At 41.2% G+C, this 23,388-nt stretch overlaps 1 protein-coding gene across 1 annotated transcript in view; it reads left to right on the forward strand.

Annotated features, from left to right (window-relative positions):
* The window catches only part of sap130b (Sin3A-associated protein b), a 34,447-nt gene continuing 11,059 nt past the window's right edge, over positions 1-23,388 (forward strand). Inside the window, 15 exon segments of the mRNA XM_036565359.1 lie at positions 1-71; positions 3,799-3,926; positions 5,464-5,729; positions 7,516-7,683; positions 8,957-9,083; positions 10,240-10,361; positions 11,292-11,416; positions 11,713-11,854; positions 13,262-13,352; positions 14,275-14,379; positions 15,766-15,907; positions 16,381-16,499; positions 17,016-17,288; positions 19,951-20,125; positions 21,778-21,876. Of these exon segments, the coding sequence (XP_036421252.1) occupies positions 3,818-3,926; positions 5,464-5,729; positions 7,516-7,683; positions 8,957-9,083; positions 10,240-10,361; positions 11,292-11,416; positions 11,713-11,854; positions 13,262-13,352; positions 14,275-14,379; positions 15,766-15,907; positions 16,381-16,499; positions 17,016-17,288; positions 19,951-20,125; positions 21,778-21,876 (2,063 nt within the window). The 5' untranslated portion in view covers positions 1-71; positions 3,799-3,817.

Consider the following 23,388-nt stretch of genomic DNA (forward strand, 5'->3'; position numbering starts at 1 on the left):
CTCCCCCCAACTGGAGTTGGTCACTTTGCCGGGACACAAAACGGATGGAGAGTTTGGGCAGCGCGTCCGAGGTGGGTTAAATCGCCACTTTCCGGCTTAAATAACTGAACTAAATCCATCCGGACGGGTCGGCAGAGCCGTTAAATACACCCAGCTACCGAGTGCCTCCACATTCGCGGGGACAGTTTTCCGTTAACCGCGGGCGAGGCTGAAGTCGGCTTCCTATTCGCCAGCGTCTCGTTCGAATTCACCCGTTCCACCTTAAATGGTGCAGCAGCCACGTTCTGGCGCATGAGGCGTAACGCTGTAACTGCGCTATTTAAGGTGGAACGGGAAAATTCGTTATCCGCAGCTGAATTGCAGCGATTGCGGGTGTAGCTGGGCTAGGCTGCTAGCTGTTAGCTCACAGGTTTTTCCAGATGTGTTAAAACCGAATTTGTTTGTTTTTATAGTTACATTAGATCACAGAGCCAAACCGCTGGCTTTTATTTTATGTAGCTAGATTAGCTGAGTGAGTTTGTGTTTGGCCAAAAACAGAATAGCCCCTTTTGGTTTTGGGGTAATTAGCAAACTTGGCTAACTGGCTAACAGACGACTGCTTTGCTTTTTCTCACTAAGGCAGAAATAAACTTACGTTTAACTGTAAACCTTCGATTAAAAACAGCCCGGCGTTTCTTATTTACCTGATATTTTGTCCTCGGTCATTTTGCCTGCTTTTGTTGCTAACGCTGGCTAAAGCTTCTAGCAACGGTTCCCACAGAAGAGACTGCAGTCTTAAAGGGGAGCCCCGTCGATTTTTCAAAATTTCTGCATAATTAAATGGTTAAGATGTAAACAGAGTCATTCAGAGTGGTTTGGTGTGAAACGCTCTGTTCTAGATAAACGTACAGAGTCAGAACTGTTCACAGTGGTGGTGATAGGAACCAGACGTCCACCTCTAAAAGTTCCCTCACAGAGAGTTACTACATGAAATGGTTATGAATTCACTGCCTGATGACTGAGACACTGTTTTATAGGCTAAAAATGTATTTTAATCCTTTTTTTAATCCCTGCGTGGCGGTGGGGTACATGCAGGGTGTTTTGAGGCAACATGGATGGACCCCAAAGCACTTCAGATTTATTACTATTTTACAATAAAAATCAGCATCACATATAAAGCTCAGAAGGCTCGTGTAGGTTCATTGGTGGTTCTGGATAGTAAATAAAATGTCTATATTTGTGTTGTAGTCATGGTCCCCCCTGGTTCCTATCACCACCACTGTAATGAGATCTGAACCATTTACATTTACAGCATTTAGCAGATGCTCTTATCCAGAGCGACTTACAAAAAGTGCTTTGTCTATCCAGAGAAAGTATCTTTGCTGGTTACCAACAGGTTAGAGAGAAAGCCAGTCCTGAGCTCAGATACTGCTAGAAACAGGAAGTCATTATTAACACCTAGAGAAAAAGGAACAGAGTTAGACACAGAGCAGTGCAATACAATACAATACATAAGTGCAGTACAGTACATTACAATCAATACTTAATTCAGTGCTCATTTAAGTGCTGTATAAAGAGATGTGTCTTCAGTGTGTTTCACACCAAACCACTCTGAATGACTGTTTACATCTCACACACTCAATTATTCAGAAATTCAGAAACATTGGTGGAGTTCCCCTTTAATCAATTTGTTCTAGGTCCCCGTACAAATTCTCTCCTGCCCTTTTTCCCTCATGTATTCTCCTGCCGAAATGTTTTTTTCCTGCTGTCTGACACTGTTTCTGATTTTAACTAGCTTCGTACTTGACTGTTCAGGTCCACCTTAAATGGTGCAGCAGTTTAATTGCTGCTTAACTGCTCTATCATATTGTAACTGCTGCACCATTTAAGGCGGATCATACATTTGAATAGGAAGCCACCTTTAGGCTCGTTTAACCAGTTTTGTTGTGTTTTGAACAGCCACAATTAGAGAAAACACTTTAGTTTAAGCTTTAATGAATGTCTAGTTGTGCATTGCAGTGATGGTGACCATACAGCAACAGGCTGGTTTCTGTGTTGCTTGTAATCATTTCTGACCGTGTCCGGTGGCTCTGCTGCCCAGATCCCTTTGTTGAGAGTCTATCTGTGCTGTTCAGATTTGAATGCTGGTTTGTCTCTTACTTTGCGCTCTGTGTGACCAAAGGTATTCAGACTCTCGTGTAATTAGCCAATTGAAATACTTTAAAGTGCGCCTATTGCTGACACTGGAGTTCAGTTGCACACATACAGCTTGTCTTCACTAATGCTCTCGTAGCTGAATGCAATCAAATCCTCACAGCACCGTTCCAACATCTAGTATAAAGCCTTCCCAGAAGAGTCGAGGCTGTTACTGCATCAAAGGAGGACAAACTCCCTATAAATACCCTTCGTTTCAGAAGAAACGCTGGAGGAGTGTATTGACTTTTGGACGTGTAGTGCAGCTCTTGCTCTTGTTTATCGGGTTATTTTGTTTTCCCGACTTTGTAAAGTGAACTTTAATGAATTTAATGCACTGCTCCCCCTACTGACCAGAGCTTAAATAGCTTTATAGTGTTAAAATTAGAACGACTGAAAACAATAAAATGTGAAATGCACCAGGGCTGGGCAGTGTAATGATATGTTATCGTTATTGTGATAAATTGTTATTATAAACTATCTGCTTTTTCTGAGAATGTTGTGGGTATCAGTACTTAAACACTGAGCAGCTGCATATTTCGTTACAAAAACAACATAATTAATCCTGATTGATCGGATTCAGGGCAGAGCAGTATATGAATGTATATTGTTATATGTTAAAAGTCGTTGTGTGAGTCTGAGTGACACTACTAGCGCATTTTGTGTGACAGAATATCATAATTTGTATTGCTTGTTGTGAAAATGCCTCAAAGAATTGTGATATGCTGTTTTTTTCATGAAATAGTTATGAATTCACTGCCTGATGACTGAGACACTGTTTTTTATGGGCTAAAAATGTATTTCAATCCTTTTTTTTTTAATCCCTGCGTGGCGGTGGGGTACATGCAGGGTGTTTTGAGGCAACATGGATGCATTACATATAAACACTCAGAAGACTCGTGTGGGTTCACTGGTGGTTCTGGATAGTAAATAAAATGTCTATATTTGTGTTGTAGTCATGGTGACCCCTGGTTCCTATCACCACCACTGTAAAGACATCTGAACCGTTTACATTTACAGCATTTAGCAGATGCTCTTATCCAGAGCGACTTACAAAAAGTGCTTTGTCTATCCAGAGAAAGTATATTTGCTAGTTACCAACAGGTTAGAGAGAAAGCCAGTCCTGAGCTCAGATACTGCTAGAAACAGGAAGTCATTATTGACACCTAGAGAAAAAGGAACAGAGTTAGACACAGAGCAGTGCAATACAATACAATACAATACATAAGTGCAGTACAGTACATTACAATCAATACTTAATTCAGTGCTCATTTTAACCTCCGTAGAAGTGCACTGACCAATAAAATGGGACACTACAGTATTGCACATGACCGCACCTGTCCTCACTAATGCTCTCGTGGCTGAATGCAATCAAATCCTCACAGCAACGTTCCAACATCTAGTGTAAAGCCTTCCCAGAAGAGTCGAGGCTGTTACTGCAGCAAAGGAGGACAAACTCCCTATAAATACCCTTCGTTTCAGAAGAAACGCTGGAGGAGTGTATTGACTTTTGGACGTGTAGTGCAGCTCTTGCTCTTGTTTATCGTGTTATTTTGTTTTCCCGACTTTGTAAAGTGAACTTTAATGAATTGAATTTATCTGATGTTGCTGACGTTGTGTGTTCAGGACCTGATAGTGGTAGAAGATGAGTTCTCAGCAGCAGTATCCTCGAGCAGGACTGCCCGCTGGACTGGCCCAAGCACAGACGCCCGGCGGAAACGCGACAGCGGTCCAAGGAAAGCAGACTAATACGGGTGAGTGGCACTTGTCAGTAGCCGAATCACTTTATTGGCTAGGTATGCATGGAATACAAATAAGTACAAAATGTTAGACACAGGTGTGGCTTATTATGCAGTTATATCATATTATAACAATCAAATGTGTAATTGATATTATGTCAAAGCTTATATCATGTAGTAAATACAGTTTTTCTCTTAAGTCCTTTTAAGTTTTTATCCTGATTTGGACATTTATTTAGTGCAACATTTACCGTTCACTTTGAGACTAACTCACTGTTAGTTGTTTTTGTGTGAAAGTGATTAACGTGAATTGCGTGTTCGTAATTAGCACTAGAACGAGCACCTTATTTACAAATCATTTACAGCAGACACGCCCCACTGTGCCCTTATACGCCCTAATTAGTGGATGTTTTAGTAGTGAGGCAATTAAAGAAAAGTATTCAGCAGCTCATGAACCAGTGGTTGTCCTCATTGGTGGAGTTCGGGGGGGAGCAGGAGGTGCACTGCTCCCCCTACTGACCAGAGCTTAAATAGCTTTATAGTGTTAAAATTAGAACGACTGAAAACAATAAAATGTGAAATGCACCAGGGCTGGGCAGTGTAATGATATGTTATCGTTATTGTGATAAATTGTTATTATAAACTATCTGCTTTTTCTGAGAATGTTGTGTGTATCAGTACTTAAACACTGAGCAGCTGCATATTTCGTCACAAAAACAACATAATTAATCCTGATTGATCGGATTCAGGGCAGAGCAGTATATGAATGTATATTGTTATATGTTAAAAGTTGTTGTGTGAGTCTGAGTGACACTACTAGCGCATTTTGTGTGTCAGAATATCATAATTTGTATTGCGTGTTGTGAAAATGCCTCAAAGAATTGTGATATGCTGTTTTTTTTCCCATTTCGCCCCCGAACGTAAACAAAATGTAGCTTTTGTCAGACAGGAAGGTGAGGTAGTTGTGTAGTGTGATCCTTTTCATAAAACATGGGCCGATTGATTGATAATATTTCAGTATACGATCTCCTCCTGTAGTAGGTAAGCTATCATTTGTATTTTAGGCAGGAAGTTTTTTACTTTATTAGTACCATAAAGCTAATGTCTTTACACAGAACATATAACCGAAGAATTTATTTTGTCAGTGTGCGCGTAAAAAGGACGTACATCCAATTTTGTACAAGGTGTACAACTTTGCTCAGTGCAAAATGAAGAGTATTATCATTGTTATTGTTTGTTCGAACTGTTACTGCTGACATTATTGATGTTATTGACAATAAGTTTGCTTATTTAACAGCATATCCGGTGTTTAGGCTGTTAAAATATCACACTCACTTTTCCAGACGTGAGTTCGTTCAGCTTCAGCAATGATGAAACTGAAAAAACTGTGAAATTTGCTCATTTGTGTGGTCAGATTTGACCAGCTTTAATGAATAAGGACCACTGTGTCTAATCAGACATCAGACTTCTCAGAATCCTAATCTTGGATATTTTTATTTATATGAGCCTAAATTGATGCTCCAGTCACTGAGCAAATGCTGCTTTTCCACAGGAGGCCATGACGAAAGCAGCCGTGATGTTGACCACGCTCCAAGCTCCAGTGCAGCAGCCGCCCTCAGAGATGATAAGCAGGAGACGGTGGTGGTCCGGCCGTACCCTCAGCCCCAGGTTCACGGATCAGCGTCTACCGCGGCGCCCCAGCTGGCCCAGCACCTCGCTCTGCAGCCTGGAGCTACTGCCTCCGCTCCAACCACCTCCAACACCTCCGCCCACCTGCCCCAGGGCGTTCCACTCGCTTTCACTGAGGGGCCAGGAAAGGTACAGCCATCAGTGTGAGGTGCAAAGAGTATGATTTTCATGTTTGTAGAGTTTCTGCTGAGGAATCGGACTCATTTATGCAGTCAAATGTAGTCGATCAACAAAGACCTGTTTGGTGCCTGAAGTTCTTTTTTATGCGCTTGAAGTACAACAGTAACGTAGCTCACAGGTAATGGAAGCTTCTGTAAATATGTTGCACTACTGAAATACTACTAACAGCTATAGGTTGCCTGGATTCTGTCTGTACTTTTTGTAGTGCTGTGATTTTTAATGACTGGGAGTGAAGAGCTTAGTCTTAAATTGGCAGCTGATGATTTGGACCCAATCCTATTTCTTATTTTTACCCCTACCCCTTGTTTTCGAGTGCCACCTTGCCCTCTGGGACTGAGTTACAAGGGGTAGTGGTTGAAATCTTCCCCTACGAAGTGGGACGACCCTCAAATAGAGCATTACTTCATTAACAGGCTTGCTGCAACCTCACTTCAGTTAAATTGGGAATCATATGTCTTTAAAGGGGGGGGGGCACTGTTATTTATTATTGCCCACACCTAATTCTTCAGTGATATAAGCTGAAGTCACCAGCTTCTTGTTTGAATTTGCCCGTTCCACCTTAAATGAGGCAGCAGTTACAGTCTGGCGCCTCGAGCATCAGAACTCCTGCACCATTTAAGGTGGAATGGGAAAATTAGGTAGCCGGCTACCGAGACTTCAGCTACTATTTATCATTTTTTTATGCTTATAATGAATAAAACGACCATGATGCATTAAAACGACATTAAACAAAGAGAATTCAATGTTTTATCGTAATTTTTTAACAGAGAAAATTCTCACATTTGTGGGTTTCTTTGTTGTTTTTTCAGCCGTCTTGCCATTCTTTCTTTTTTTCTCATAACTCTCTGTTTGGAGTCTCTGGAAAAACCTCTGTTTGGAGGGTCATGTAGCCCCAACACTTCACCCTACCCCTCTATCTGAACAAGAATCGGGACACCCTACCCTTAGACTTGAACTCGCAAAACAGAGGGGTAGGGCTAAGTGGTAGGGGCGAGGGGTGAAATGGGATTGGGCCTTACTCTGTTTAGTCAGTTTGTTTAATGACATGGAAACAAGGCTTATTATTCAGCAATTACTATGAAATATTTGGAAACTTCTGTTAATTTTTCTGTATTTGCTATGAATTCTTTGGTAACTGCTATGAATTACTCAGTAACAGCACTACCGGTCAAAAATTTTAGAACAACACAATTTACTCTGGATCCAGCAAAAGAGCCCCAGACCATCATGTCATCTCCATGTTTGACAGTTGGTGAGGAACCATCCTTTCGCCCACTCATCGCCAAACAAAAACCTTGTATGATGAACCAAAATTTCAAATTTTGGCCTGAGCACATGTGTGTGTTGTAATTGGCTGTATAGCCTAATGGTTAAGTTACTCATTGCCCACTTGAGAGAGCAGCGTTCAGTTCCAGCATAGAGAAGCACTCATTAGGCTTCCCAGGACAGCCTCTTTCTGTTACCTTATCTTCTATACACACAGAGGATTAACGAACAAAAGTTGGGACTCCTGTAGAAATTGATTGCATCAACTTTCAAAGCTTAATTTACTTCAATTGCTGCAGAACACCTATGAATTATTCAGTAACTAAGCATGTGTGTGTTTCTGAAAGTGAGTGATGGACGTCTTGACCGGTCGATGAAACTTGCCCCAGTGTATACCCCTCTTTTGTATTTAAAAATGTGTAAAATCAGTGTAAACACTGGGCGTAAATGGTCTTTCTCTGTTTTGCAGTCTACTCTGAAGACTCCTATGCCTAGCCGTGTAATTGCCCCCGCCCCAGTTTCAGCTCAGGGGCATCTCGCTGTGTCACACAAAGTGCCCAGCCACATCACGGTTACCATGGACAGTGCCATGCCACAGGCTTCTGGGATACCCGTGGCAACCATCAGCGGCCAGCAGGTGAGGAAAGCTGCATCTTAGTTTTTTTTATTTTTTTTATTTTATTTATTATTTTTTTTTCAAACTTTACCAGGGAAACATTAAAGCTACGTTCTGCAAAGTTTTGCGAGGTTCTGTAGTTGGGCTGTATGATAGACATAAAATGCTGATGTTCAATCATGACGATGTGAGTAGTGACAAATTAAAATAGTGTGCCAATTTCTGGACGTGATGCAGATTTTTATTTTTTTGTGTGTAAACATAAATCTAACTAACTTCTCATTTAAGCAAATAGCAAAATGAAATACTAACAGCTGCTTACATCAGAACAGCGAGCTTTTTTGGGGGGGCACTGAAAGGCAGCTTTTTCTATAAAGACACAAAAACAAATAAATAATGTTTATTTTTTCTATGGGCACACAGATATTTTGTTTTTATATATTTAATTTTGTTTAATTATTAAATATGTTTGTTTTGACAGTAGCCTTCACTGCCTCGCACACAGTCCTGGATGTGAGAACAATCCTAATGTTTGATGTGTTTTAACAGGCGTGTAGTTCAGGATGGAGGCAAAATTTTGGGTGCCTTTGGGTCAAATTACGTTTTATTATTTATTATGAAAATAAATTACACGTCCTCTACAGAGAACACACTTCTGCACATTTTGATACACAATTACTGTTTATTTGTTGAATTTAATGTATTGGGGAAAAACTAAAACACAAAATATGGCTTATGAGGCATTTTATATTTTGTGTTTTATTTTTTCCTACATATTAAAAATTAATTTTGTTTAATTATTAAATATGTTTGTTTTGACAGTAGCTTTCACTGCCTCGCACACTTAACACAGTCCTTCATGTGAGAACAATCCTAGTGTTTGATGTGTTTTCATAGACGTGTAGTTTCAGGATGGAGGAGTGTTTGAGCTGTGCACATGTGTGTTTTGTAATTGGCTGTATAGCCTAATGGTTAAGTTACTCGTTGCCCACTTGAGAGATCAGCATTCAGTTCCAGCATAGAGAAGCACTGATTAGGCTTCTAACAGTTTGTGCTGGCTTCTCTGTGGAGCTGTGTGTGTGGTAATATGATCTGTTCTGTTGTCGCAGCTGTTATTAATGTGCTTGTCATGGAAATTCGTATCGCGTTAACGATAAAAATGCGATTCATCATGCAGCTTTACTGTCTAGCTAATCAGAATGATTTTGGTGCACTTTGCAAGCTGCAGTAGCTCATTAGAATTGTTTTTACACTGTTTTGCAAGGCTCTGTAATTTGCTTTGTTTTGCTACAAGGGTCACCCTGGAAACCTGCACCGCATCATGGCCACCAACGTTCAGATCATCCGCAGCGGAACTCCTGCCTTGCAGATCGGATCCTCTGCGGCTCCTCAGCACCAGTTTCCCTCCCATTTACCCAGAGGTCAGTCGGCTGCTCATGGTGACGTACCTCAGAATTAAATCTAGGGTGGTCATGACTCACTGGCCACAATATACTTTGTTAGCCCCCTTTTACCCTGTTCTTCAGTGGTCAGGACCCCCATGGACCCTCACAGAGCAGGTACTATTTGGGTGGTGGATCATTCTCAGCACTGCAGTAACACTGACGTGGTGTGTTAGTGTGTGTTGCGCTGGTCTGAGTGGATCAGACACAGCAGTGCTGCTGGAGTTTTTAAACACCTCAGTGTCACTGCTGGACTGAGAATAGTCCACCAACCAAAAACATCCAGCCCAGCCACGTGTCCTGTGGGCAGCGTCCTGTGACCACTGATGAAGGACTAGAGGATGACCAACACAAACTGTGCAGCAGCAGATGAGCTATCGTCCTGACTTTACATCTACAAGGTGGACTGACAAGGTAGGAGTGTCTAATAGAGTGGACAGTGAGTGGACACAGTGTTTAAAAACTCCAGCAGCACTGCTGTGTCTGATCCACTCAGACCAGCACAACACACACTAACACACCACCACCACCATGTCAGTGTTACTGCAGTGCTGAGAATGATCCACCACCCAAATAGTACCTGCTCTGTGAGGGTCCATGGGGGTCCTGACCACTGAAGAACAGGGTAAAAGGGGAGCTAACAAAGTATCAGAGAAACAGATGGACTACAGTCTGTAACTGTAGAACTACAAAGTGCACCTATATAGTAAGTGGAGCTGATAAAATGGACAATGAGTGTAGAAACAAGGAGGTGGTCATAATGTGATGCCTGATCGGTGTACAGCTGTTTGGATTGGATTCTGCTTTGCCCTTGAGTATTTAATCTAAAGGTACTCCAGAAAGACAGTCCCTGTATTGGCGTGAAGCAGATAACTTAAAAAATTACTATAAATAAATAATTGCGATGGATTTAATAATCTTTTGTTATTCCCAAAAACCTATGTTGTTTAAGCTCGTATTGAGTAATATGACAATTATGACTGAGACCTTTAAACAGTAGTGTAAATGTAAATGTTTAGGAGTAGATGACACGACCAATTGCTTACAATGTGACACAAACTATAAATAACACAACAGTGCAGTGTGTTAGTTTTAGTGTAGTTGCTGAACTGCTGTATGGTCCTATTACCTCTAGGAGCTGCAGCTGCTGCTGTAATGTCCAGTACCAAAGGAGCAACTGTGCTGAGACCGGCGTCCAGCCCAAATAACGCCACAGGGCAGCCCACGGTCCAGCACATCATCCATCAGCCCATTCAGGTTCCTGCCTTTCTGCTTTATTCATGCTAGTAACTGTTAAAAACATAATTGCGAAATGCTGAAAATGTCACAGCTGTTACAGAAACAGCTGAATTGGTTTTAGTTTATTATTATGCTTCTGACATCCAAGCTCAATTTAAAGCTGTTGTAAAATACTCAGTATATGCAGTTGTATGCAAAAGTTTGGGTGCCTTTGGGTGAAACACCATTTTATTATTTGATTATGGAAATATGTTAGCACATTCTCTACAGAGAACACGATTCTGCACGTTTTAATACACAGTTACTGTTTATTTGCTGAGTTTAATATATTGGAGGACAGAATAATACGCAAAATGACACATTTTATGTTTTATGTTTTATTTATTTCCTACATATTAAACTCTGCAAAAAAAATAATAGAAATTGTGCACTAAAGTTTACAGAAAATTTTTATATATAAGCGTGTTTCCTGTGGAGGATGTGTGAACTTATTTTCACCTAGTAAACTATTTTGACCAGGGATGTTCAAACTTTAAATATGGCTGTACACATATAACCACAAACGTCAGTTGAATTCTGTATTAATGCAGCATGTTATTAAAAATCTGACGCTTTTTCACTGTTTTGTGGCTTGGCATTCAAAGCCTACTCCTACCTGCCTTTCTTGGTGGAAGAATTGTTCATAGTAATTATTGATATAAATAATTAATTGTGACATTATGTTTATGTACGTCAAACTGCTTTGCTGTAACGTACAGCCTTGAGAGGCTGGTTGCTTCAGTTTATGCTCCTAGAGGGTTTTAAATCTTTCCACTGTACGTTTTAGTGGGTGAGTTGAATTTGAGAGCCAGTTACAGCAATTCCTAATAAGGTTTTGTTATATCAGCTTTCCAAAAAGAACCTCCTGAATGTTATGCTGTATTTAATGGCTTTGTTTCTGTGTTCCAGTCACGACCCATAGTGACCACCTCCACGCCTGTGTTGCCTACAGTGGTGGCTCCAGTCACAGCCACCAGGCCCCAGTCTCCTGTCATTAGCACAGTGACGGCTCACTCAGGAGACATTGTGCATGGGTAAGAGGAGAAACCCCCAACGGGTCTGGAGCAGCAATCGCAGTGCTGTTAGAAACTTTACATTAGATACTGCACAAATATTCACCCAACCAGTTTTCAATGTCACGGCTATACTAGGCACATGTACATCGATTATAGGTTTGTTGATAAATTTGGGAGAAAACATATTAGGAATAATTGTGTGTTAGAGTTCTCTCATGTACTGTAAATTTGCAGAGATGTTTTTTGATTATCCAATTTTTTTTCTTTACATTCTTATCATTTTTGTCATCTGAATTTTTCTGTTTCAAATCTAGGCGTTCAGCTCTGACCATCCACGCTCCCGCAGCCCTGAGCATACAGCGGCCTCCCCCAGCTCGGGACACGCCCACCCGCATCACGCTTCCTTCACACCCAGCCATTGGTGCTCAAAAGCCCCTCCCTCACTCAATGGCACAGGTTAGAGATCTTTTTCAGTACACAGTATAGACCAGAGTTGCTCAACCCGTGGGCCACGGACCACCAGTGGGCTGTGAAGCACCCTCTAGTGGCTCTCAGGGGGAGGAAATAGTTCATAGTGGGCTGGTAACGTCACTGTAAGTCATAAAAACATAAGTGGGGGAAAAAAGATGAACTTAGGCCTAATAATTAAAAATCGAAGAATCAAACGTTTCCAAATTATAACCAACATGTTAATTTTTTTTGTCAGAGAGAAGTTCAGCCTGAACCTGTAGTTCCTAATATGTGCATGACACTGATTACAGAATGACAGCATGACTTCAGAGGTCTGTTGATGGAGCAGCAGCTGCGCTGAACCGTCCTACTTCCCAGGACATAAATTGAACACAACTGAAACGCATAAATGTTTTACATTTTTTGGTAAAGATTCAATGTCTGTTTTTTCCCCTCTTTCCTCTTTTTTTCCCCCTCTTTAATCACATCTGGTAGATAGACGTGATTATGGGGAAAACAGTGTGGTATGATTATTTTCCTGCACTGACTTTTTGGGTTATATTAAAGCAATAAGCCACCTGAGGCCATGCGTTACTGCGATTTTATCACGGGAAGGGTGTTCTTAGGCACGACGTGAAGTGGAGTAAAACTCCCTTCCCTGTGACAAAATCGCAGTAACACAGCCTCGAGTGGCTTATTGCTTTTATAAAACGGCGGCCAACATAAAATATGATAAAATACACAATTTTTTAGAAAATCGTTTGTTGTTATTAATAATAATCAACATAAACAAGTATTCCTCCAAGAAATGTAGTTCCTTTAGAGTATGGTATCGTTGCCAAGCAACCATGGACCTCTGAATGAGGAGAACGTTCAGTCGCCCATCGTTGTACATCGTCATTTCATGAACATTTTAACTTCTTGTTGTATGACAATGAATATATGAAAACACAGAACTGTTTAATACACAAATTTTCGCTTTATCAGCACTTTTTGATCACTAAATTACCACCACAAGTATTATTTAGCACGAATCCAGCGGTACCCTCTTCTCACGCTGGGGCTGAATCTCAAACGGCTCCCTGCTCCCTAAATAGTGCACTACATAGGAGTTTAAATACTGGCTCCTGCACCACAACAGTGCAAATATAGCTAAGAAACAGTCATTTGGGACTCAGACACATCCACACTCGATACATGATGCACTATTTGGCTGTAGAGGCTAGAATTTCTAAACTTTCATAGCTAGAACACTATTTAGGGACCGTTTGGGCTTCAGCCTGGGTTTGGCCAGACTGAGATTGTGAACCATTACATTAATTCTATGTTAAAGTCACATTATAGCTCTCAGAGTTTCTCTGTTTTGTGATCCCAGCACACTTTCTTCATCTTTGTCCTTCGTTTTGTCTGCAGAAACCAATCTTTAGCACTGTGACGCCTGTTGCGGCAGCAACAGTGGCCCCCATTCTGGCCACTAACGCTGCCCCATCACCCACAACAGCAGGTAGGGCACTGAACCCTGACGGCACGGACATCTAAACAGATACGTTTAAAAATATACTAGGCTCAGTGTTTGTGAAATGATAGGACGGAGTTTATTTCAGTACTCAGGCATTTGTTTTGCTAGATTGATTCTCTCATTATTAGATGTGTTATTAAAACACATGAGCATAGTAATTTAACAGTGATCTAATGTATAATATTTTTCAGCTCACCAGATTCCCTAATAGATCCCTACGTAAAGTTAACCCTCTCGGCTCGACAGTGTCGTGTGAGACATCATAAAACGGAGAGTCTTATCATCAGGCTTTCACAGAATTTATGTTTTTGTCGTGAAGGCACGCACACTAGATGTTGAAGCAGACAGAGAGTAGAAGACAAACGTTTCGGCTCAGTGCTAAACTGGGCCGGACCTGTTTGTGCTTAAAGGTTAGCAAAAGCACAAACTGGGGATGAATGTGTGGCTGAGAAACACAGATATCACAGTGAGAGCTGGAGGAATATTCCACTACAAACTGGCAGATGATTTGAAATTGTAAAAAGAGTCACTTGACATCTGAATCCAAACATTATAAACATGATGAAGGCTCTAATGAGCCTGTGTGTTAGTAGCAGTTCCTTCATTTCTGTGGGCTGCACAGGCAGCGTGCAGTCACGTCTCTTCTCGAGGCTGAAGAGAGCCTAGTTTCTGCTCTCACGCCACAGTCATACATGCTGTCGTTCGCCTCTGACTGAGCTTCCGGCTTCGGACTGTGATAATTTGCCAGAATAGGCAAATTTGGGAGGGTAAAAATCAGGTTAAAATTGTGCAGTGTAGGCCCAGATTAAGGTGTCCATGTACCAGAAGATAATTTAATTGAACTTGTACTTTGGACTAGACTGGTGAATGACTATCACGTTTCTGAAACACTTGCTCTACTTTACAGGCTCTGTTCCTCAAACTCAGATATCTAGCAGTAATATTGTTGCTGTGACGATGGCCTCCCATTCCACCCACGCCACTGCCGTAACAACCTCCACCATCCCTGTGGGTAAGTGACATTCAACTCACCACACAGCAGCATTTCACACCACAGGATTTAAACCAGCATTGTCCATCTGGAATGTACCTCCACCTGTTGGACAGTTTGGCTCAAAATCTCTGGCTAACTCATGAAGTTGCCTCTTGTTGTTAGATAGAATAGATATATCTATCTAAATCATGTTTTTTCATACGTAACAAACCAGTTTATAGGTCAGTTAATCATTCATTCGTATCTTTCTAGTGTGGAAATCAGTTGCATTTTCTGTTTGAGACTTAAAAGGATTTTTTGTGTCAGAAATTCAAATTTAGTTTTCCATTTGCCAGATGTTGTTCATCAGCCAAGACGTTTGGTGTCCAAATTTTGCTTCTTTAGTTTAGCACTGGAGCTATGATGCTAACATTGACACTTCTTTATTGATCACGAAGGGAGGTTGCAGTGCTACAGTAGCAAGACATATAATTGCACATAAACTTACATATATTAGGCAGAAATAAAAACAGACATAAATTAGGCAGAAATTAAAAAAAAATGAGTTAAAGTATGAGAGAGTTGGAATAAAAGTATATCTATTTGCATATTTGCATAGCATATAAGACACATTAGTTGTATTTATATGAGAACAGGAAAGTAAATGGTTCGGTAAAGAAAATGGTTCTGTGTAGAGCCATAAACACTCAAAGAATGCTTTGCATGATTAATGGGTACTTTGCATGGTGAAATGGTTCTTCAGATTCATGGAGAATGTGCTGTTTATGGTTCTATGTAGAACCTTTTTGAAAAGAATTCTATATAAGCACCCAAAAACGTTCTTCTATTATTACGTTTGACATCGTTACATTAGAAGAACCCTTTCCAGAAAGGTTTTCTGTAGAACCATCTACAGCACATTCTCCGTCAATCTGAAGAACCGTTTCACCATGCAGAGTACCCTTTAATCATGCCAAGGGTTCTTTGTGTGTTCATGGTTCTATACAGAACCATTTTCTTTGCTAAAGAACCCTTGAAGAACCATCTTTTTTAAGAGTGTAGCTGTAGTGAAGTCGGTAGTCGCCCAAATCCTTTTTGTAAACACTTTCACAAACTACTCAAACCTCGTCCAGGTCTTCGTTAAGGTTAAGCACACTTGTCCATGTGGATTAGAACACAGCCTGACTAACTGTGCCTTATAAAAGTGAACACAACCTCACTGTGTAGCTGAGCGCTGTGAGCAGAAGCTGTAGACAAGTGTTGAATTAGTTAATGCAGCATGCTGTGAATGTAAACCACAGCTTCTTATCATTCTGCATGTAGGGTGTTTTCTTGATGCCTATTGACATGATTATTTTGATACTCAACCTTAATACTGTGTCCCATTGACAGGTTCCCTCACTAGTCTTTTGTTTTCTACTTTAGCCAAAGTGGTCCCCCAGCCGATCACGCACACCTCCCCCAGGATCCAGTCTGAGTTTCCTGGAGAGAGAGGTAACCTCATCCCCATCTCCGCCCACCGCTCCTCCCCCAACCCCATCACCATGGAGAACCGCAGCGACAACAGGTACACGCTGGTTAAAGGGGAGGTACTAATGATGTTGCTAATGAAGAGTAAATGCCAGTGGGGTGCAGTTAACGCTTGTGCTGTTCCTAACCCTACGTCTGGTCCTAAATTTAAAGCTTGTCCCAATACTAACCACAAATCTTTTCTCAACCATGGTTTTGGACCTACATTTAACCATTTTCTCAATCCTAACCTTAGCTCTGGCCTTCTGTTTAACCCGTGTCCTATTCCTAATCCTACCTCTGGTCCTAAATTCAAAACTTGTCCCAATACTAACCACAAATCTCTCCTTAAAATCATACCAAAACCTAATCCCAGCCCATTTTCCTAACCCTGGCCTTCTGTTTAGCTTACATTCTGTCAGCTTTAAATTCATTGCTAGGACTGTTTTATAGTTGATGGCTTTGCATTTTAAAGCTGCACTGTATCTGCAGATCCACTGTGGTAACTCATGATATCTTTATTCTCCGTAGGCAATCTGTTCCTGTGCAGTTTCAGTACTTTCTGCCAACCTACCCATCAGCCCCTTACCCACTGACTCACACCTACACACCCATCACCAGCTCCGTGTCCACCATTCGGCCCTATCCAGGTAAAACGCTTTTTAATCGGACATCACAGCCTGATAAGTTACGTTCACTGTTCTACACTATACAAATTTGATGGGAGTATGTAGGACAGTCAGTGTACTAGGATTTTTCCCGTCACTGTTGGGGCTGTAATGATGCACATTTTCATGTTCTATACGATTTTCAAGCACTCTGGTTCTATACTACACGGCTCAGATAAACGTTCTCCAGCAGAGCTTTTTCATCACCTGCTCTGCCCCAAAAAATTGCAATCTACTAGCCTTAAAGTACACAGTTGTAAAACACTCTGAATAGAGAGTCAGAGAAAGAGGAGGAAGACGATCCTTGTTGCATATGGACAACAGCAAATCGCTTTGGCCTGACTGGAAGTGGCTGCTGCTTATAATTTGGCTAAAGTGGATTTTAGCTTTTTGTTACACATTTATTAAAAAAAATCAGGTATGAGTACGCTGTCAGCATCAGCTCGGTGCTCCAGTGTGACACGTTCTCCTGTGTGGTTGTGTCTGTTCTGGTCACAGTGACGGCCCAAGCCCCTACAGCCGCCATGCCTGCCCAGACCAGTGTGGGCGTGGCCTCTGCAGTGCACCTCAACTCCATGCAGCTGATGACCGTGGACCGCATCGCTCAGATCAACACCCAGAACATCCAGCCGGCCACAGTGGCAGCACAGGGGGTCCAGCCCACAGCCATCACCGCCCAGGGGCTCCACACCTCCACCACCATTAACCCCCAGAGCATCCAGCCTGCGCCTGTCAACCCCCAGCAACCCCCCACTGAGGCCAAGACTTCAGGTGAGGAAATGCCAAAAACAGGCCTGCCGTGTTTTAGTATTAGTTGGTCCTCTGCAGTTGTAATAGTGTTCTCAAAGTTAACATCTTAACCAAAAAATTAAACTAAATACTGAAAGAAACTGATGATCTGCCAATATGATGAGAGAAAATTGCTTGGTAAGATTTCTTAAAATAAGAAAAACGCGTTGTTGTAAATCATCTAATAATCTTAATCATTAAATATTTAATTGGTTGAAGGCATTGTGGCTAGATTTTAAGTAACACTAATTAGATCTAGTGTCATAATAACCTAAAATAAGCAAAAACTAGCATATGAATTTTGTTTTAAGCATTTTTCAAAACCTCATTTAGTACAAAAGCTTGAAGGTCAGTACTAGAAAAATCTCTGTAACGGTCTTAAATCGTCACTGTAACACTGAATATAAGATACATTCCCGAAAATACTTCAAAATTAGGCAAGACATGTTTTAAAAGGCCACATATGTTAATAAACTGGTTCATTAACTTCAAACAGATGCTTAAAAAAGGAATATGAGATTAAACAATTATGAAAAAAAATTGATTAGCTCGCTTAATAATAATGTAATACATACAAATCTAAATTAATCTGTTTATCTTTAAATAAAAATGAAATCTCTTGTTCATTTGTAAGATTTTCTGCGGTGCATAAACCATAAATAAATAATTTGGAAACTGCATGTACTTTATTTTCATGTCCACACTGCGGTAATGTGATTTTATGTTCAGGTTCATTTTTGATGTTGAATTGTTGAAGATAGTAAATACATTCTGAAGAAGTTTAGCACTCATATAGTTATGATGAAATTATCTGCTTTTTAAATGGAGGGAAAAATGTTTCTTCAGGGTCAAACTGTGATTTATCACAATTAACTACACAAAAGTATTATTTTTATTGGAATTTTTGTCAGACCTGATTTCTAAGTATTGCTCACCAACTGGCACAGCAAACCATTGACTATTTAAACTATTATGGCTTCTTTGGTTTCCTCTTTTGCGATGTCACACGCTTGTCAGAGCTTTACAGACTGTAGTGTAGCGTTGGGTAAAGATTTGATAATGAATGAACCAACAGATGTGCTCCAAAATTGCTCGGAATAAAATCTCTGCACACTAACTTTCATTAAAAGTAAATGAACGTTTTGCCTTCTCCTGTAAAGCTGCCATTTTAGAGAGATCTGTTGTTTTTTGGACAGAGATTCGTTTTTTGTTTTTTTTTTAATAGTGTGTATCGCCCCCTACGCTTCCTGCACTACTGTATTGCAGTCTCTCACAATAACAGCTAGTTTTATCTGAGCATCATAGTAGAAGTCTGCACTCCCGCGGGACCCGACACAATTGCTTGCGGCTATTTTCAGTGCTGCTTGCGTGAGCGGAAATCCATTCAGGCGGGAGCGGCGGAAACATGCATATAGAAAAATCCCTCAAATTAATGAATAGCACATTAATGAAAAGTTGAACGATCACTAAAGCGAATATGTAAACAGTATAAAATGATAACAGTAAAACAGTTAAAATGAAATGAAGTCATTCTCGAGGAATCGATCACGCGAACAACGCGCAGATTCTCATAGATCTGATTCACACACACTGCGGCTGTGAGCGACGCGGAAAGTCTTGCTTTTCATTTCGCTGCGCGTGCGAAGCGGCAGAGTCCCAGACGCCACACTGAAGTGCAGCTGTGTTTAGAGAAAAGACCCAGGGCAGATTTTTCCCGCGCACGGCGCGCAGCTAAATACACTAAAATAAGCCATGAAAATCACTGAAAATTTAACAGGAGACCGTATAAAAACTTTAAAAGGTGATTTTTATGCAATTTATGATGAAATAAATATTCCGTGCTGCAGACAGATTCCCGGTTGGTCTGCCCAGGCTAGAAACTTTTCCCTAATCAGAAGTCAGAATGCTGTCCAGGATAAACACACATCCTATGTGCATTTATAAATTATATTTTTGTTAAGCAGAGTGACTGAAGTGACCATCATGAAAGGCCAGCGTGTCCGAGCTGTAGCGCTCGCGCTGACGCTTCACTCTCACCACGCAGAGGCAGCATGTGTCAATCAGGTGTTAGAGAGAGGGCGGAGCCTTCAGTCCGACGGCCACAGCTGCCCAGAACACCAAAAATAACCACTCTGTGGTTCGATTCCTGCTTTTTATTTACTGGTACTGAATGGTGTTTGGTGAAGTTACTCACAGTGAGCCTGGTGACCATGACTGCCGTGTTATTTCAGCAGAGGATAATGTGTTTGTGATTAGACTGTCAGATAGTGGATGTGCGCTGGACTGCGCGGGCAGGAGCGGGACAAATCGTTTTGGTTGCAGGCGTGTCGATAAATGAATACGATTTTCTGCGAGAGCGGGATGAAGTCTCACAGGAGCGGGCAGGAGTGGGACCGAAAAAACAGTCCCGCGCGGACCCGAACATCATAGAGCACTTTTTATTTTAAGTAAATGTGCTTTTTCTATAATCAGAGTTATGGTGTTCTAGTTTCCGTGCGTATTTCCTCTCTGTTAGATTATGTCCTGTAATATTTAATGTAGACGGAAGACCAAAATTCTTTACCCTGTGAATTAATTAGTTACCAGGTCACCATGTAAATTAACTGGTTACACTTAACCTTCTGACTGTTCTCCCTCTTTTCAGTCATGCTGCCCGATGGTTCCACGCTGGTGGCTAACTCAATCAACAGCACCTTCAACACCAGTCAGCCTGCTGTCACGGTAACGCAGCCTCACCCACAGGGCAGCGGCTCTGGGGGTCCGGCGCTCGTGTCGTCTCCTCGGCCCAGCATCCTCCGCAAGAAGCCTGCCAGTGAGGGGTGAGTCTGCTCTGCAAGCCTCCAGGCTCTGTCAGTTCTGCAGAGATACTGCTCTGCACAGTTTAGTGATTCAGGCATTCAAGACATCCAGAAATAACCAGAACCCCAGGCTTGGAGTATGTAAACAAAGCAGGGTGTTTCACTAAACTGGATAACTTGAGCCAAAAATAAAGATTGCCCAAAAGTGATGTCGCTTCCCTCCTTTCCTGTTAGACAGTCTAGACTTTCAACTTGAGTTATTCAGCTCAGCAGAAAACAGGGATGAACCAGTCATGATTTTCAGTGGCCGATTCTGATTTTGTTTTTCAGCCAAACTGGCTTATGGCTGATTTTTATTAGTGCAGGGGTAATCCAAATGTTAAGAAGAGCCATTTTGTCCTTTTAACAAAAATCAAATCACCTTGGAAGCGACAACATATCGTCCATTTTATTGATTTAACGTTTTACCATCTTGGCTGGAAATATGTCTTAATATGTGCTAGCTAATGTCCTAGTACAGGCCAAACAAAATAAATAAAGACTTACTTTGCTCTGCTTTAAGCTTTAGCTCGGCTATAGTCACTTTTCTCACATCTCTGGCAGGAAACAGAATGCAGCTGCTTCACCATTTAAGGTGGTTAATGGGAAAATTCAAACCAGAAACTGACTTCAGCTTCTTGGCTTTTTAGTGTTTCAGTTTCTGGTTGCAGATTAAACGTATCAGGAAACCAGCTGGAGTGATTATAAAGGCAAATAAGTCCATCCGTCTCCAAATTATCGATGTTCGTCTTAAATCTCTCTCTGTGCCTTTCCGTTAGATACTAGCTAGGCGAGACTGTTGTCTGTGTGACCAGGAGTCTTCGCCAATCTTCAGTGTTAAAGGGTGAATTAGCAGTTCTACATTAACTCCAGAGTTTAAGACCATTTATTGTTAAACTGTGTTGAACGATCAGCAGAGCTTAATTTTACTGTAAAGGAGGATTATTTTATTTTTACCTACAAATCTGATTCTGCTGTGGAGCCGTAACAGGGCAGTAAAAGAGCCACATGTTCCTGATTCCTGTATTAGTCTTTCTTTAAACCCAAAATTAACACTGTGTGGTCTAAATGCACATTTGTAACATGTTTGCACTTTTCCAGTACTTTCTATTACTGGAAGTCATAACATGAATGATTACATTGAAAGTAAGAGAGAACTGACTACTCACTGACTCCCTCACCTTATTTACTGCAGCTGCTACACAGATCGTCCAAAATCAAACAATAAATTGGCAGATTGCAGATCATGTGTTTGGACTGAAATTCAGCCCATTCCGATATTTGCCTATTCTGATCCTCACTGAAAATACCCCTCTAAACAGGCCAGGATCGAGATCGGTAAATCTTTGCTCAAAACACAAAATCAGCCAATTAATCATTTGTATTTTGGCATTTTAAATGTCTGGATTCGGCATTTTAAATGCTGGAAATGAACTAGTGTGTTTCATATGTTTGTTTTCCCCCTTAGTGTGATCTTCAGATTAAAAAAGGCTGATAAAAATCAGCCAAAACAGTTTGGCTGTAAAGAAATCAGAATGAGCCATAAAAAAGTATGATCGGTGCTTCCCTGCTGAACAGAATGTGGTATGAAACTTGTGTCTGATTTTCTGTTTTGATCTATCGTATGTTTGAAGTGCTGCCGTGAGGAAAAACCTGATCCCTACTCAGCTTGGCGACTCTGGCAGGATGGATGGGGGACTGAGGAGCACCTCAGGGTCACCTCGACCTGCAGGGTAGGACTCGGCTCTCCTGCCATTTAAAATGCAACGCTTTCACTTTTTTTGTAATTTTTGTGATTTCATTATTTTCCCCTGCATAAGAACACAACTTCTGGTCAAAAGCAGTTTATGTGTAGTTCCATGTGAAATCTACAGTCTACGTGTATCTATAAGTGTCAGTTTCACAGAATTTGACAACCAATATGAAACAATGTACATTATACAAGTTAGTTCCGGCCACACAAGCTGATTGGTTGAGAAGCATTCTAACCGTGCTGTTATTTCACCATAACATCACGTTTTTTTCATGTTGTATCACTCCGCTGAGACGCCATTGTTAAGCAACGACTTTGACCGCTGTAGGAGACGCTCAAGCCATTTGAATGTTTTTACTTCTTACTTTGCCACAAACAGAAAATGGACACTTTTAAGATCACATTTGACCGACAGCCGATTTGGTCAGACTCTGAAGATGAGACGACACTAAATTCCCAAACTGTCATCACCACTGAGCAGCTTTTCAGTCGGCAGCTGTGACAGAAGAACAGCTAAACAACCTGGAATCAGCCAGAAATGAACCCAACACCATTCGCCAAACTAAATGGGCTGTAAGATGCTTTACAGACTGACTGGAACAAAACAACATTAATACTGATCTGGCAAAAACTGACACAACTGAGCTGAACTTGATATTGTGGAAGTTTTATGGCTCAGTCTGTACTTCAAAAGGCGGGGCTTACAGCAGACTGTGCAGCAAGTCGGCGGAGCTCGTTACTCTGACATAGCAACAAGCTGCTCGTTAAGGAACTATAATTTGGTGAAGGAACTGCGAACATTAAAACATATTAAACGCCGCGTTCACGGCCCAGTTTATTAATTTATTACTTTATTTATTTCACTGTTGTATAAAAGCAGTAGAACACTCGAGGAGTGTGTTATCGTGACCAAATCACAGCCGTGATGTTATTTCGTGGTAACACACTCCCTCTCGTGTTCTTTTGCTTAAACAAAGTGCGTAGCTTAGCTTCATCCTCTTTAACACGACTGACTGACTGACATACACTGACTGCGTGTGTCATTATTCCAGTGTAAAATAGCCATAAACTACCATAAAGCAGTCACTATAATCTTTTCTAAAATCTTTTCTAACGAAGGCTGACTTTGAGTTGTGGCAACGTTAGCTGTTTTCTCAACAACCAGATCAGGATGATGATGATAAAGAAGATGGCTGTGCATGTTCGTTGCGTTGCCTGTGTACTTTATTTTAACGAGACAGTTCTTGCAAATCGCAGAGTCTTTATTTCCTTTGTCTCTTCAATGCTGTGAAAGCCGAAGTGGCCCAGACCTTCGACTTGACAGAGGACGGTGCCTGTCTGATGGGTTTCTCGCCGTTTCTCCCATGAGTTTCTTTTTCTTCACCGCAGGTTTACCCTATTCATTTGATTAGTGCCTTAGCGCCACCATGTGGAGTCATGAAGTAGTGAATGGAGGGGGAGTCTGTTTAGAGCGTGTACAGCACGTGCATGT

This window comes from Colossoma macropomum, unplaced genomic scaffold (genome assembly GCF_904425465.1).
Source record: "Colossoma macropomum unplaced genomic scaffold, Colossoma_macropomum, whole genome shotgun sequence".
In the NCBI taxonomy this organism is placed as follows: Eukaryota; Metazoa; Chordata; class Actinopteri; order Characiformes; family Serrasalmidae; genus Colossoma; species Colossoma macropomum.